The sequence below is a fragment of the Fonsecaea pedrosoi genome (assembly GCF_000835455.1).
Source record: "Fonsecaea pedrosoi CBS 271.37 unplaced genomic scaffold supercont1.8, whole genome shotgun sequence".
Lineage (NCBI taxonomy): Eukaryota > Fungi > Ascomycota > Eurotiomycetes > Chaetothyriales > Herpotrichiellaceae > Fonsecaea > Fonsecaea pedrosoi.
The window spans coordinates 403,123-416,853 of NW_013550608.1; the positions used below are offsets into that span (position 1 = coordinate 403,123).

At 52.1% G+C, this 13,731-nt stretch overlaps 7 protein-coding genes across 7 annotated transcripts; 3 read left to right on the forward strand and 4 right to left on the reverse strand.

Moving 5' to 3' along the window:
- Positions 1 to 1,139: 1,139 nt before the first annotated feature.
- On the reverse strand, positions 1,140 to 2,708 carry Z517_11456 (uncharacterized protein; the record flags this gene model as incomplete). The annotated part of the gene is made up of 1 exon (XM_013423040.1): positions 1,140 to 2,708. The coding sequence occupies one exon, from the start codon at positions 2,706 to 2,708 to the stop codon at positions 1,140 to 1,142; it is 1,569 nt and encodes a 522-aa protein (XP_013278494.1).
- A 411-nt stretch (positions 2,709 to 3,119) lies between these two features.
- On the reverse strand, positions 3,120 to 4,433 carry Z517_11457 (uncharacterized protein; the record flags this gene model as incomplete). Its single annotated transcript, XM_013423041.1, has 1 exon — positions 3,120 to 4,433. The coding sequence occupies one exon, from the start codon at positions 4,431 to 4,433 to the stop codon at positions 3,120 to 3,122; it is 1,314 nt and encodes a 437-aa protein (XP_013278495.1).
- A 1,092-nt stretch (positions 4,434 to 5,525) lies between these two features.
- On the forward strand, positions 5,526 to 6,013 carry Z517_11458 (uncharacterized protein; the record flags this gene model as incomplete). Its single annotated transcript, XM_013423042.1, has 2 exons — positions 5,526 to 5,772; positions 5,829 to 6,013. 2 exons carry the CDS (start codon positions 5,526 to 5,528, stop codon positions 6,011 to 6,013), a joined length of 432 nt encoding a protein of 143 aa, XP_013278496.1.
- Positions 6,014 to 6,765: 752 nt separating this feature from the next.
- Z517_11459 (uncharacterized protein) lies at positions 6,766 to 8,276 on the forward strand (the record flags this gene model as incomplete). The annotated part of the gene is made up of 2 exons (XM_013423043.1): positions 6,766 to 7,231; positions 7,294 to 8,276. 2 exons carry the CDS (start codon positions 6,766 to 6,768, stop codon positions 8,274 to 8,276), a joined length of 1,449 nt encoding a protein of 482 aa, XP_013278497.1.
- Positions 8,277 to 8,463: 187 nt separating this feature from the next.
- Positions 8,464 to 9,327, reverse strand: Z517_11460 (uncharacterized protein; the record flags this gene model as incomplete). Its single annotated transcript, XM_013423044.1, has 1 exon — positions 8,464 to 9,327. One exon carries the CDS (start codon positions 9,325 to 9,327, stop codon positions 8,464 to 8,466), a length of 864 nt encoding a protein of 287 aa, XP_013278498.1.
- A 2,196-nt stretch (positions 9,328 to 11,523) lies between these two features.
- On the forward strand, positions 11,524 to 11,844 carry Z517_11461 (uncharacterized protein; the record flags this gene model as incomplete). The annotated part of the gene is made up of 2 exons (XM_013423045.1): positions 11,524 to 11,650; positions 11,768 to 11,844. The coding sequence occupies 2 exons, from the start codon at positions 11,524 to 11,526 to the stop codon at positions 11,842 to 11,844; spliced, it is 204 nt and encodes a 67-aa protein (XP_013278499.1).
- Positions 11,845 to 12,635: 791 nt separating this feature from the next.
- Positions 12,636 to 13,407, reverse strand: Z517_11462 (uncharacterized protein; the record flags this gene model as incomplete). The annotated part of the gene is made up of 2 exons (XM_013423046.1): positions 12,636 to 13,091; positions 13,150 to 13,407. 2 exons carry the CDS (start codon positions 13,405 to 13,407, stop codon positions 12,636 to 12,638), a joined length of 714 nt encoding a protein of 237 aa, XP_013278500.1.
- Between the last annotated feature and the right edge of the window lie 324 nt (positions 13,408 to 13,731).

Genomic DNA, 13,731 nt, shown 5'->3' on the forward strand with positions numbered 1-13,731 from the left:
CCAACGGGACACAGCAGGGTGAGCGCCTAGCTGGAAGAGAGGGGAGAGTTGAGTGGATGCAGTCGAGGGCGGTTCTCAAATGCTACTGAAGCGATAACGAAAGGAGTTTTGGGCTGTGCATCCTGACCTGGCCTGCACCAACATGGTATGACTGGATGCAACCGTTTCCACATCGAGCACCTTTCCTGGCACTTTGATCGAATACGAGAGAACTCGTCTGTGTTGATGCCCGATACTCTGGACGTGTGAGCTGGCGGAAGATGAAGCCCTCATGACTGTCTTTGATTCAGGCTGCTCATTGTGAATCTAGCTAACTAGGTAAATCGAGACCATTCCGAACAATCTCTCGGCCCTACGACGATTGACACGAAGCGAAGCATGTGATTTGGTGAATTCGAATGTGTCTTTGTTCTCGCAGCGAAAGTTTACGGAGCTGCTCCCTTTCACATTCGTCTTCGAGGAGGAGGACGACAACAACACCCTCGGATCATGCCCCCCTATTCGACCCTCTCTGCCTTGTCGCCTGGCTAGATAGATGACAAACCCGATTGTCTGGATTTTGTCTATCTCTGCCTTTGCACTCCACCCACGCCCTTTTCCTTCCTCCCTCCTCTCGCTTGGTGACAAGACAAGACAAGACATGACAGCACAGGACAAGAGAGGCGAAACAAACCGCAAGATGAGGCACAGATCACAAATACCACGTTTCACTTCAGCCGGCCATGTCGAACAGAAGATCACGGAAGGACAGAGGGGTGGTCGGATGGTCGGATTCCTGTAGATAGGTGGGTAGACAGCACAAGTCAAGAACACTGATATTGTTACAAACGACCAATGGCCTATCCTATTGGACATTGATATGTCAAAAGAGTCAAAAGAGAACGAGGCCGATGCTCGGTATCCAGCAAAGCAGAACCAGAGGTCCCTCCTTACCCATTGCCATGATCTCGTGTCTCTCCATCGACCGGCAAACACGTCCGCTAGCTCGCAGAATCGACGCTAGATGCACCCAGGCCACCTGGTCCGTTCGAGCCGTGAGTGGTAGGTGCTTTGGAACATGTGGTCGTCGCGGTGTCCTTATGCCAGCCTCGAAATGGGCTGTGTGTATATCCCAGCCTTCCTCGCCAGTCCCGTAGCGCTCAGCCTTGTGTTCCACCGCCCGACCCAGTCGCTCTCCTCTCCGCCATAAACGCCCGCACGCCCTCTAGCCGCGTCACAAAGAACAGCCGCTTCGTGTCGTCCTTCCACACCAGCACACCAGTCTCGTCCGCGTACCGACAATTGGCTTCGTATTCTGCCCGCGTGGAGAAATCCCGGAAGAGAAACCCTGGGGTGGTGGTCATGCGGTCTCTTTCCAGCTGCCACAGGTGGATCTGATCTAATATCGTCGCAGGCAGGATCGGCACCGTTCTCTGTACCTGCGATTCGGTAGTGGTGCCCCTCGCCAGCAAGGCGGCTTGCTCTGCCTGCGCGTGCCTCCTCATTTGGGGGTGCGCATGGGTTGTAAGATACGAAATGATCTGATCAGCTGTGATGCCGGCCTGAACGGCTCGTTGGACCGATGCCTTGCTCATTTTCCCTGTCACGAGATTGGGGTGGCGGGAACGCAGGTTGACGAAAAGTGAGAGAAGGGCGATCTGTAAGGGAGACGAGGTGTAGGCATAGACGCGGTAGTTGGTTTCGACAATGATAAAGCCCTTTTGTGTGACGGTACCGGAAGGTGTGGTGGTGCCTGATGAGGAGGAGTATTTCTGTGAGAGAGACGTACCGATGGTCAGGTTGGTTGTCGACAGAGCCGAGGCCGAGTCGGACGTTAGGGTGGTTGCTAGACGCGTTGGGTAGAAGTGGTTGGCAGGGTTAATGCCGTCGTCTGACAGAGGTTGGTAGACGAGTCCAAGAGAAACCAGGTCCGACAGGCAGCGCCGCTGGGTTTCATCCAGAGTAGAGGTCGAGTATGCCAGCCCTAATTCTAGGGACGAGACAAGAAAAAGAAACGACAGGACATCGACTTTGTCCATGTCAAAGACCTCGGCGTTATCCACGTAGAGAAAAAGCAATGCCCATACCTGGGTATTGATGTCTTGCAAGACAAACGCAAAGCCTTCCTTCGTGATCCTGGCTCTTTGGCCATGGCTGTACGCCCCGCTGACCTCGATGAGATGACCAGCCTTCAAAAGCTCGATGACTCCTGGCGCCGGTTCGATCGCTGGCTGTTCATTTGCAGTCTCAAGTGGTATGGAAGAAGATCCAACCATGTAACCCAATATGCCTTCCCATCGCTGGCGAGAATACTCATCCAGTTGCGATATCGTGACCTTGCGACCCTCGGGAACTCGAGCGACCTGCCCAAAAGACCGGGTGTCTCCTGCTCCCGTCAAAGCGCGACGAAGAGATTTAGCAAAGTCCGGAGTCAACGCATATGCTTTTGTCGAGTTGAGAGTGACATCTCGAAATATGTGGTAACGGTGAAGTAAATCCAAAGCGTGCTCACGTTCACCCCGGCTGGTGTCCTTGACAAACTGTTCGAGTTGTTTGACTGGCAGAGGTCGGGGCATGTACAACAGCATCAAGACAAAGGACTTCGCCAGTGCTGACAGTCGCTTTCGAAATATCGCCAGAGCAGAGGCTGGACTCCGGTAGAGACGGTAGAATTGAGTCCCTGGGAGTGTCTCGAGGTACTCCCATGATTGAAGTGTTGCGTCCGCCATGATCACTAGGCCAAATCAATAGAAAGTCGGAGACGCACACGCTTAGCTCCCCGTTACCATCTTCACCTATACGTCATCTCGTTCCGCTGATGCACATGCCCCGAGGTGACAGTGATGGGAAGTCCAAGGGGAATAGATGGTGATAGAGCCTCATTCCTAGGCAAACAAGGCTCAAATTGAGTAAAAAATGCCAAGAGGATCATGTCTTCTTTGGTACAAATATCTCGCTGCTTTTGTAGATGTCCTGACAAGGCTCTGATGGAGCGGCTACAACGCATTTTGTCACGAAACAACCTCTCTAAGTAGAGATAATAACAAGGCTCCCAATATCATGTTGCTAGTTTCAGCACTATTTTGAATGGTAGAGACATGTGTCGACGCCTAATGACTCTACCATAGGACTTTCTAAAGCTAAGACCATCCTGGACTGCTGACCACAGAAGATATACCTCCCCATCCTTCCATTTGTGCAGCATTGAATTCCAGCCTTGGCTTATCCAAAGCTGCGAGTATGGTTGGATCATCCGAATGGTACCGTGCAAGATACAGGCAAATTGCCTGCCCCTGAAGGATAGATCGAGATGAAATCCACCAAGAACCTCTGCACACTTTCATGTACCAATACACAAGTATAAGCAACGCCCAAGGATCTTTTCGCACAAGGAGGGACTTGTAGAGTGGATCTATCTGGTTGACAAACCCAAGGTACCGCAGCCAGGTGGAGTCATCGCATTCGAGGTCCAATAAGGGTAGGAGCCGTGTTGCAGTCCTGTAGTATGGATTGACCCGAGCTGATGGCGACTCAGTATCTTCGGCACAGAGATGGTCAAATATCGAAGGGCTGTGATCAGGGATTTGATTTTCAGGCAGCTTGTCGTGATCGAATGCAATGCCTACCTGTCGCCAAAGGCTGTCGACTTTCAAAGGGCTGGCCAACCGCCAGATGGTTTGTTTTCCGTCGCTCAAGTTGAGCCAAGCCATGTCAGTATCCTGCAACGGCCAGACATCTTCGACGGACGACGCCTCGAGGTTGAAAAAGCTCACAACCCCAAGGAGGGATGAGGCGAGGAGCAACGCATCCCCTTCGTCGCGTCTGATGGGGCGGGAGAGAATGCTCTGGAAGGAAACCAAGGCTTTGTTCAAGTGGTAGGCTTCGGTTGTGCTGGGTCTCGATGTAGCCACTCCACACAAGTAACGATCGTGGGACTCGGTCACTGCCTGGGCCAAATGCATGAGCAAGGGGTTCGCACAGGCGAGTGGGATGATTTCCCTCTGGAAAACCCGGGCAGCTCTCTTTGTGCCAATGCTGAGAACTGTCCTAGTTTGAAATCTGTCAAGTCGTGCCAGATCAGATTTGTCGAATCGCGTAGCTCCACTCTGCGACTCCAGTTCAGAAGTGCTTTTGTCCAAGGAGATAGTGATCATGTCTAAGATAGGTTTAGTCGTTCCCAAAGGCGACCTTTCCACCCTCGATTGCAGATAGCCAAGTTCAGAAGCGGGGGTTCGAGGCTGGAGATCAGGTATACTAGGATCGTAATTGCATAACACGCCGTATTCCAGACACTTTCCACACATTGGTCGGACCTCGTTGCATTTGACTCTGCGGATTTTACAATTGCGACAGCCTAGCCGAGACTTCTTGTGAGCCCTTCGCTTGCGAACAGTGGCATTGTCAACGGGAGTAGTTGGCACGCGGCCTTGACTGTATTTGGTCGTCCTGGCCATTGGAGGTTTAATAGTGTTATGAATATGATGCTAACAAATTCTCGTGAGCCCGATTCAACAAAAGTTGATCCCACCAGGGAGATTGGTGAAGTGCTAATTGTTTATCGCGTGCTTGCTGAGCAGTTCGACAAGAGGCTGCCAGCAGCATGGTAACGAGAAGGAAAGACAGCGTCATGGACTCGGCCGGAGTTTAGCAAGAAACGCAAGAGTCTCCTAACAAAGAGCGCCGGATATTAGCCTGCAAACCCCATTTTGGTCTTGGACGAAACAAGCAATGGTTGACGGAGGAAAGGGTCCGAGGTCATCTTGCGCCAACTGGCGGGTTGCAGAATCTGCGCTAACCTCGACTCGTATTCACTGTTCCGTGTCAGTGGCCCCAGAGAGGTTTAAAATTCAAAGGTGGTGTGTCTCCCATCATAAAACAAGGGTGAAGATGGCATCAACAGTGACCAGAGAAACCGACAAAGCGAAATCTGAGGAAGAGGAAGTGTACGGGGGGGATGATGATTTCGAGGTGTGCGCCACTTCATCTGGGAGCAGTTGATACGGTGGATCATTTTTGCGTCTTGCTGCGGCGAATCAAACAGCCTGTCAAACGTAATTTCCTTCACCATCTCATTTCGACTTCATTGGATCTCGGCCTAAGAACACGTTGGTTGATATCTTTACGCTTTAGAATTTGGCCACTATCAACCTTCAGTCCGATCTCACTCCGTGGTTCGAGTGCTCCGGGTGCTCCGTTGGGTCCAGTATTGAATTGGCAGTACGAGTGGCGGTCTTAGAAGCTTGCCAGCAATACAATGTCGGCACTAAAGTTCGTCCGCTCGGTGAGTTTCCAGCAATCTATGAGCTTAGAGCGACATAGAGCTAACGCCTTGTAGGTATGGGAATCCTTTAGAGCAACATCGGGGGTTGAGCCACGGTAATTCTCTTCATCCATGATCCAAAGCACTCTTGTTAAGCTAGCAGAACAACAGGTTGATCGACGGCGTAAGTATCACCAACTGGCAAAGTCGGACCAAATCACCATACCACGTCTTGATGAGCTTGCCGCAAGTGGAACTTGGTCTTTGACTCAATTGTGTCGTTCAGATGCGGATAACAGCTGCGGAACCTGGCAAGGTCAATTTCGAACTACCCATTGAGAAGCAGCACACGAACCGCTTAGGGATACTCCACGGCGCCACTCTAGCCACCATGGTCGATACTAGTGGCTCACTTGCTCTGGCATCTCGTGGCCTGTACTCGACAGGAGTTTCGACAGATCTCAGCGTGACCTACCTCAACGCAGGGGGTAAGATCGGTGATTTGGTCAAAGGCGAGGTCATCTGCGACAAATGTGAGATATGCGCTCTTTCTTCTACCAAAGGTGCAGTTTGTGCTGACCTCGTCTAGTCGGCAAAACCCTCGCATACACTTCGGTCAAGTTCATGAACAAGAATAACGAGATCGTGGCTCGAGGAAGCCACACCAAATTCGTCGCCCTCGCCTGGAAGGACGAGAGAAATATTACAGAGGATCTGAAACCCGAAGTCAGCGAATCCAAAGCCAGTGAAGTCACGCGGACGAGTTTCAAGTGATTTGACTATCTCTTCTTGTCTATAGGATTTTTGGAGGGCTATGTACATAGATGTATGAACCATGTTCAGAGCCAATAGATGGTGTACCAGCACATGCTGCAGTTTTTCTCTTTACCCTGCCACGGGAGACGGCATGAACGATGCGTAAGGCCTCCGAGCCATATGCACACGGTCTATGGACTGAGTGCGCCACAACTTAGAATACACGAACTCGGACCTCACGAACAGGACAAGATCATTCTCGATGGTACCACCTAATAGTGCCTCGGTAGTGTCCATTGCCCCTTTTCCCCAGCCTTGCTAGACCTCGAGAAGGGCTCGAAAGTGGCCGATTTCAATCGTCACGTACAATTGAAGAGTTAAGGCCAGTGGCAAACCGGGAAAATTGGGACAACTACATGGTAAATAGATCATCCTGCGGTGCGACCAACACTGGTGGAGGATGAAGTGGCGGGGAAAATGGAGAAGGGAACGAAGAACATGTTGATTGAGCAGCGTTCGCCAAGGATGCTTGCTGCCTGGTAAAGCGGCGAGAGATGCTTGAGTGCATGTTTGCCGGACGCGGAACCATTGTGATGCGACAACTTCTTTTCTAGAAAATCATATTGACGTTCCAGACACCCATCGAATGCTCTCTCGTACCCTGCATACCCATACGCGACAGGCTTGTCCGGGCTACCACCATAGATATTATTTCTCCAAGTAGATCCCTGATCTCCTGGAAGGAATGATGAGGGCTGCATAAAGTCGCCATGCCTCGCGCACCCAAGTCCACACGAAGCACCCCCGGCCTTCCCTCCACGACTTTCGTCCTCGACAATGGCGGTTACAGCATAAAGGCAGGTTTCGCACCCTTAGGACCTGTTTCGGACGCGGACGCCCTGTCAAAATGCCATATCATTCCAAACTGCATTGTCCGCAGCCGTGACAGGAAAGTTTACGTCGGTTCGCAATCCGAAGAAATCACACAATGGAGCGAGGCCTTGTTTCGTCGGCCCGTCGAGAACGGCCAGGTCGTGAGCTGGGAGGCGCAGAAAGAGATATGGGATCAGTCCTTCTTCGATGAACGGATTGCTAAGAAGGATCTGTTGGTGAAGAGTCCCGAGGACACGACCCTCATCTTCACCGAGCCACCTAATACTATGCCTCCTTTCCAGAAGAATGCAGATGAGATTATCATGGAAGAGTGGGGTTTTGGGGGATATTCCAGGGTCATTGGTAGGTATGGCTAAGCCAGAGACACCTCGCATTGAGGATACCTTCGCTGATGTGCAGAGCAGGCCCGTCACTTAATGCCTACAATGATCTTCACCCGCTATTCGAAGGAGCATCCTACACGAAGCCAGACAACGACCCTTGGGCAGACCTGCCTATGGAATGCGTGCTTGTGATCGACAGCGGCTACAGCCATACCACCATCACACCGCTCTTCAAAGGCCGCCCATTGCACCGAGCAGTCCGCCGATTGGATTTCGGAGGCAAGCACCTGACGAATCTGTTAAAAGAAGTTATCTCTGTTCGACATTTTGATTTGCATCAAGACACCAAGATCGTCAATGACATCAAGGAGGATGTATGTTTTGTCAGTGGAGATTTCCGAACCGACCTGGAGAAGACGTGGAAGGGAAACAAAACGAAGCTGAAATCAACGCCCTCGAATCCGGACGCGGCTATGGACGTCGACCACAAAGCTTCCCCGGAAAATCAGGAGATTCGAGTTGACTATATCCTCCCTGATGGCATTCATCTTCTTCGAGGGTTCAGCCGTCCACATGATCCCACCCCCGCCGCCGCACGTAAGCGCAAACAGGCCGCCCTCTCCTCGGGGCCAGACGCCGAAATCTCAATGACCTTGGGAAATGAACGCTTCTCTATCCCAGAAATCATCTTCTCGCCTGGCGACATAGGCTCGAAACAGCCCGGGTTAGCAGATATTGTGATGCAATCGCTCAGTGTCCTTCCCCCGCTCTTGCAGGTCACCATGCTCAGCAACGTCCTCCTCGTCGGCGGAAATGCGCATATTACTGGATTTGCAGAGAGGCTAGAAGCCGAGCTACGCATGAGGGTGAAGACTGAATGGATGGTTCGAGTTCGTAAAATGGCGGAGCCTATCACGTCAACTTGGCTGGGAGGCGCAAGGTTGGCGTGTGGATTTCCGGGGATTGTCCGGGAGTACGGTGTTACGCGAGAAGAGTATCTGGAACATGGGAGTGCCTGGGTCGCCAGACGTTTTGTGAGCGGCGGCAGTGGGAAAGGGCCTTGAAGAATTTTGAATCAACACATACATGCATATCCTCTTCATCAGAGAGCCTATCGGGAGGTTTGTCCCTGCTTCCTGGAAGTCAACCGCCTTGACAAACATGAACCTTTCTACAACGCACAAGGAACAGCCTCAAAGCAGGGACGATTTGATTCAACAAGAACATTCATATCGCTAGAGACTTGGATGACTAGGGTTGATCCAGAGCCAACTTCCAGGCATATAATGCCATCCCGACACAAGCGCCTAATGCGAAAAGCGTACGCCATGTGAAGTTGGGCTGAGCATGGGGAGTGCCGACGTGGCAAGGATGATGACAGATCTCTCCATTCTCCCCTTGGCCTCTACATTCGGGGACCGTCGTCGTTCCCATGAACGCAGCTGCAACCCTCTCTGTATCCTTGGAGTCGTCCCAAGCCTTGGTCGACTCTCCCTCGATCGACTGCAAGGGCTCTCGACCCACAGACTCGGCCTCATCCACCTCACAAAACCGGTCATGGTCTACGCTCTCTTCATCGCCGTCGCGAAGGGAATCCCCGCGCCGGCTTACGTCCCAGTCGTCGTCATCATCGGCTTCACCACCGCCCCCATAATCATCATAGTCGGTCTCGTCCTCGCGGCCATCGTAATGCTCTGACTCTGAGTCCTCGTCCCCTGCTACAAGGTATGCGTCGGTCGGATATGCACCCTCGGGGTACTCGCCTGCGGGATAGCGAGGGTCGTCGGAGTACTCGACTCTGAGACTGTGGTCAGGGTACACGCTGTTGAAGTAGTGGTACGCGCGGGGGCATCTGTTCACGTGGGTGAGTTTATCCTCGACGACAGCGCTGCCAGCGCAATGGGTTCTGCCATCGCGCGTTGTCCGGGAGGATTCCATCGTGAGACGGGACCGGGGATGAGCGAGGGAGGTGTGGAACGGCAACATCGCGGCGTCTGCGGCCGCGTCCGCGTCCGCGTCGGCGTTCGCGCGATCTTGAGGCTTGGGTCCAGCGAGATCTACTCCCATGGACTGACTTTGCAACGAGGTGGGTTTGTGCCCGGATTTCTCGGTCATTCCTGCCGTTTCCTCGAAGGGGAAGGTTGTGTTGATGGATGTGGAAGAGGTCCAAGGCAAAGATACAATTACGAGGACCCTAGAGAAGGGCAAGGAGAATTACAAGATACAAACAAATAGGGGATACATGGTGACGGATCACCTACTTCCTTGTGACATGCCTGCCAAATTGACCTCATTCATTCAGTTTCTTGACTAGACTTGTTGTCACCCTGTTCTTTTGTTCTACACCATGTCGCCGTTCCTCATGCGTCATTGTATTCCTTTGTGATATTCGCTTGGGCAATATTCGACGATGTACCGAGCCATACAAGTCACATGAACGATCCCTCCGCTCGAGCTAGAGACGCGCTCGTGGGCTGCAGACTGCGAGTAGCATGGAGGCCTAAGGTGATGGTCAAACGTATAACCAGGGGGACAGTCCCGGCTGTCATCCAGCCTGGGGCTTGCTGGATTCGCTTGTCTGTGGATCGGTCGTGAATGGTTCTGTGATTGCGGGTTCCTTTGTCATTCTGAGGGAAGCCACCGTGATAGTACGTACATATATCTCAAGGACTATAGAAGAGGTAGCACACCATTGACAAACCTTGCACAAGCTGGTTGAGATGACGAGCCGGTCACTGGCAGCAGCTTGCGGGTTGACCGGTAAAAAGACATTGAGACCACACCGCAGCTGGGGACGTATTCTGGTAGACAGCATCAATGGAGTCCCTGAGCAACATGGCGCAGATTTATCATCATGTGGAGCGACGAGGCCACTCTGATTCTCTCGCACTCGATTCCAATACGCTGTGACGGCATGGCGTGGACAAGATCAATGGGACTTGTGAACGAGGACGGGATTAGGATGTCACGGCGTGTCTGTCGACTCGTGACTGACGTGCATTCTTCAGCACATCGAGTCAATCAGCGAAGCAGTTCCCAATCAGAGAAAACCCCTCGTTTTCAAGTCTGAATGACGGGGGGATGAACCGGCAGAAGAGCTCCACATGATCAGGCACGTACTCGTAGACGGGGTGGTGCCTGGGACGATCCAAAGGGGGACTATCGGCTATCTGTGAGTTGACGAGTCTTGTATTTTCTTGAATACCGCCCTGGAATATCAGTAAGTAGACTTGACGGGCAGCATGTCCATCGTGATGCCCCATTGGTGGTTGTCTGATACTCGAAGAAAGATTCATCCATCTCCTCGTCGTCCACCCCTTCCAGTTGCCTGACTCGGAAACTCGAACTTCTCTCGCGTATCCAAAGTTTGGCGAAAGAGTCGAGAATTTAGACTGGTGTGCGTCATGCGTGACCTTTGTGACTCAGAGAGAAAAAATGGCGTCGAGGCAAAAAGTGCGAATACGTGCCTCAATCTGTCGTTGGTCTGTTTCCCCGTGATTGGCGGCAGCGTACTCGCTATTAATTATTACCTCGTACTCGGTCCATTGCTTGTTTATTGGACCTTTTTCTGTTTTCATTCTCCCCACAGCTGATGCCACCAGAATCACACGAACAGGCAGCTCGCTACCCCCGCCTCTTTCGTAGATGCTCGACCTCAAGTCTTCCTCTTCGTCTTCCTCTTCGGTCGCTATATAGGGCAGGTGGGTTTTTATAAGAGGTGGACGATCAAGAGGAGGCCGCAGGACCGCACGGCAGGAATCGTCGAGGGATCATCGCCGTGTGTGTGAGAAAGCCATAAGGCTGACGAAGAAGCCCTCATGACTCAGATCAGCCATGATCCTCGACTGCATCCACTGCATCCACTTGACAAAACCCACTTCATATGGATTCGTCGAATCGTTACCTGATGCGGTAGCTCCTACGCGGAATTCTATTGTAGTCAGGACCTATCACCCAAATGCACCATACACTTCCTCTGTGGGCGGAATGGTGCTGCCTGCGCGTGGTCCCATACGGTAGAGTTAAGGCCACCATTGAATGACAAGACAAGCTTCATGCCAAACCTCTGCCGGCGCCTTCGTCCGCTTCGCGGTCGGGGCTATAAAGACGTGGACGAAAGCCGTCTGCCTGAGGTCCTGAGGCCTACGTCCTCTGTCTTCATACCGAAACGCGCCATAGCAGTCGGCATTGCTGGAGGGGAAAAGCTTACTTGAACATCCTCGACCAAGAAAACCTCTTGCAAGAATACTCGGAGATACCATTGCCCCACCCACTGAAACAAACCCATTGAACAATCCAGTACCTAACAAGATGTCGTCGGATTCCAAGGCCAACGTGTCATTCGACGCTGCCTCGATATCGACCTCATCTCTCATGAGTGAGAAGGAACGGGCCAAAAAGGAGAAGAAGGATTCACTGGTCAAGAGGGTCGTAACAGGTACGATATAGATGGACTCATGGCCCGCTCTCATTCTTGTCAGACATGGCATTGAACCTGTGGACAAAAGGATCAAGGCTAATCAAAACCCCCCCCCCTTCTCTGTTCGCTCTACAGCCATCAAGAACTTTGACCCTCCCGAGCCAAGAATCCCCAAAGGCCGACACGAGTACATGCCCGCGTGGGCGGTTTGAAAACATGCAACGCATCCCTCGGGTGTATCTCCGTGCCTGGTTCAACAGTACTGTTTCCTCCTCAGCATGGCGGGGATCCAGAAGAGAGGATTACTCCGAGGTGAATCACCGGCACTGGTGTCCGACGGGAAGAATGTGGCCTGCCGATTATATATATATTGAACAATCAGGCTCGCGAAAATGTCATTGTTGATGGCTGCATGGTTCAGAAAAGTCCATGCCATCAAGAGCAACGGTGGTGATGAGGACACTTGGATTATTAGCCGTGACTCTTCTTGTTTAATAGTTTTAACGCGATTGTCGTGTGCCGCGACGATGCAGTAAAGGGCTAGAACGGCTACACTTGAACACAGTACCAAGGGGGAACACCCCTAGGTGATTCAGAGTAGCTTGTCTGCGTATTCAGCAGCGTGGAGCACAGTACAATGAGTATCACGATCTAATATTTGAAAGAGAAAAAAAGACGCAGTCTGGATCGTCAATTTTCATGGATTTAATTCCATGTTCTAGCAACAGTTGCACACCTGTGCGGATTGTTCCACTGTCATGTCGCATTAAAAAGAGTCACTCTTTGTCTCGGCACTACGAATCCATGTGAGCATCGTGAGTCTCGTGAGTGAGTGCTAACCGCATGCTGAGGAAGAAGATATCTTGCACGCGTCCTTGAGAAATACTCGCAACAGATAATGTCGGCGTCTGTCTGTTTGTCTCCAAGATTTCCCAAGACCGCCTCTCCTCGTGTTTGTCAGCTCGAAGCGGACTCTTGGGGTCCCCAGCCACGCCTCTCGGTTTTAGTTCCAGAACAGTACTTCGTGTGTTCGCTTGATCATCTTCCCCTTCTTCGCGCACGCGGCAATGCACGCCTGAGGGCCCGCATTGCTGCCTGTCCCGACGGCCGGCACTCGCCCGTAGATGTCCTGAGGGTTCAGTCCGCCTCCAATGATGGTGCCGGTGATGTTCTGTGGAAACGAGAAGAATGCGTTGGCGAGGTTGGTGGTCCCGGAGTCGTCCGAGTTGAGGGCCGAGACCAACTGCGCATTCTCGCAGCCAATGTTCATCATAGTGTGGATGGAGGCCTGAGGAAAGATAGTCATCTGGCCTGGTTGGAGCGTTTCAGTCACGGTTCGGGCACCGTTCTCGGCCACCATGTAGGTTTGCGTGGTCCCTGCGATGGCAACGACAAAGTTGGTGGCACGGGGGTGAATGTGTGGTGGAAGCATGGAGCAAGGACCCAAGTTGAGCAGCGCCTTCAAAAGAGAGAGTCAGAGGGACATGATGTATGTGTGAGAATGCGGTGACCCCTACCATTGTCATGCCATGGCCAACAGTTGCCGGGAAAGTAGCAGCGTTGGCGTTGACCACTCCTCCAGGCGAGAAGGTGTACTTCTCCTGCTTGGTGAAGTCAAAGAACCAGTCCGAGTCATTCGGGAGCAAGTTCATGCGGTCCAGGTGCGTGTCGGCCACGCGAAGCTTAGCGACGAGGTCTGGGTTCTTGTCATTATCGACAGCCAGGGCCACAGAAGCCACAGCGAGGCAGGAAAGGAAGCTGGGGCCGATAAACATGTTTGCAAAGGCTTCCAGCTAGAGTAAAAGTGGTGAAGAGGCGCAGGTAGGAGTGAGGTGGAGCACAATCTGTGTGAAGCAAATCTTTCGAGCTCGAGAACAGCTGTTAGCCTCTCTGTCTGTGTAGGTTTGTTGAAGATAGGTGACCCTGTTATCACGAAGAATGATGATTGGAAAGAGTATCAAGACAGATCGGAATTGACTGTGGTAGTGTTGACAGTATCTTGGCGATTCGAGGTGATATGGGCGTCAGGAAATCTAGCCAAGTTCCTTCGAGGCGAGGTTGAAAAATAGTGAAGTGAAGGTGAGAGTAAATTCGCTTCG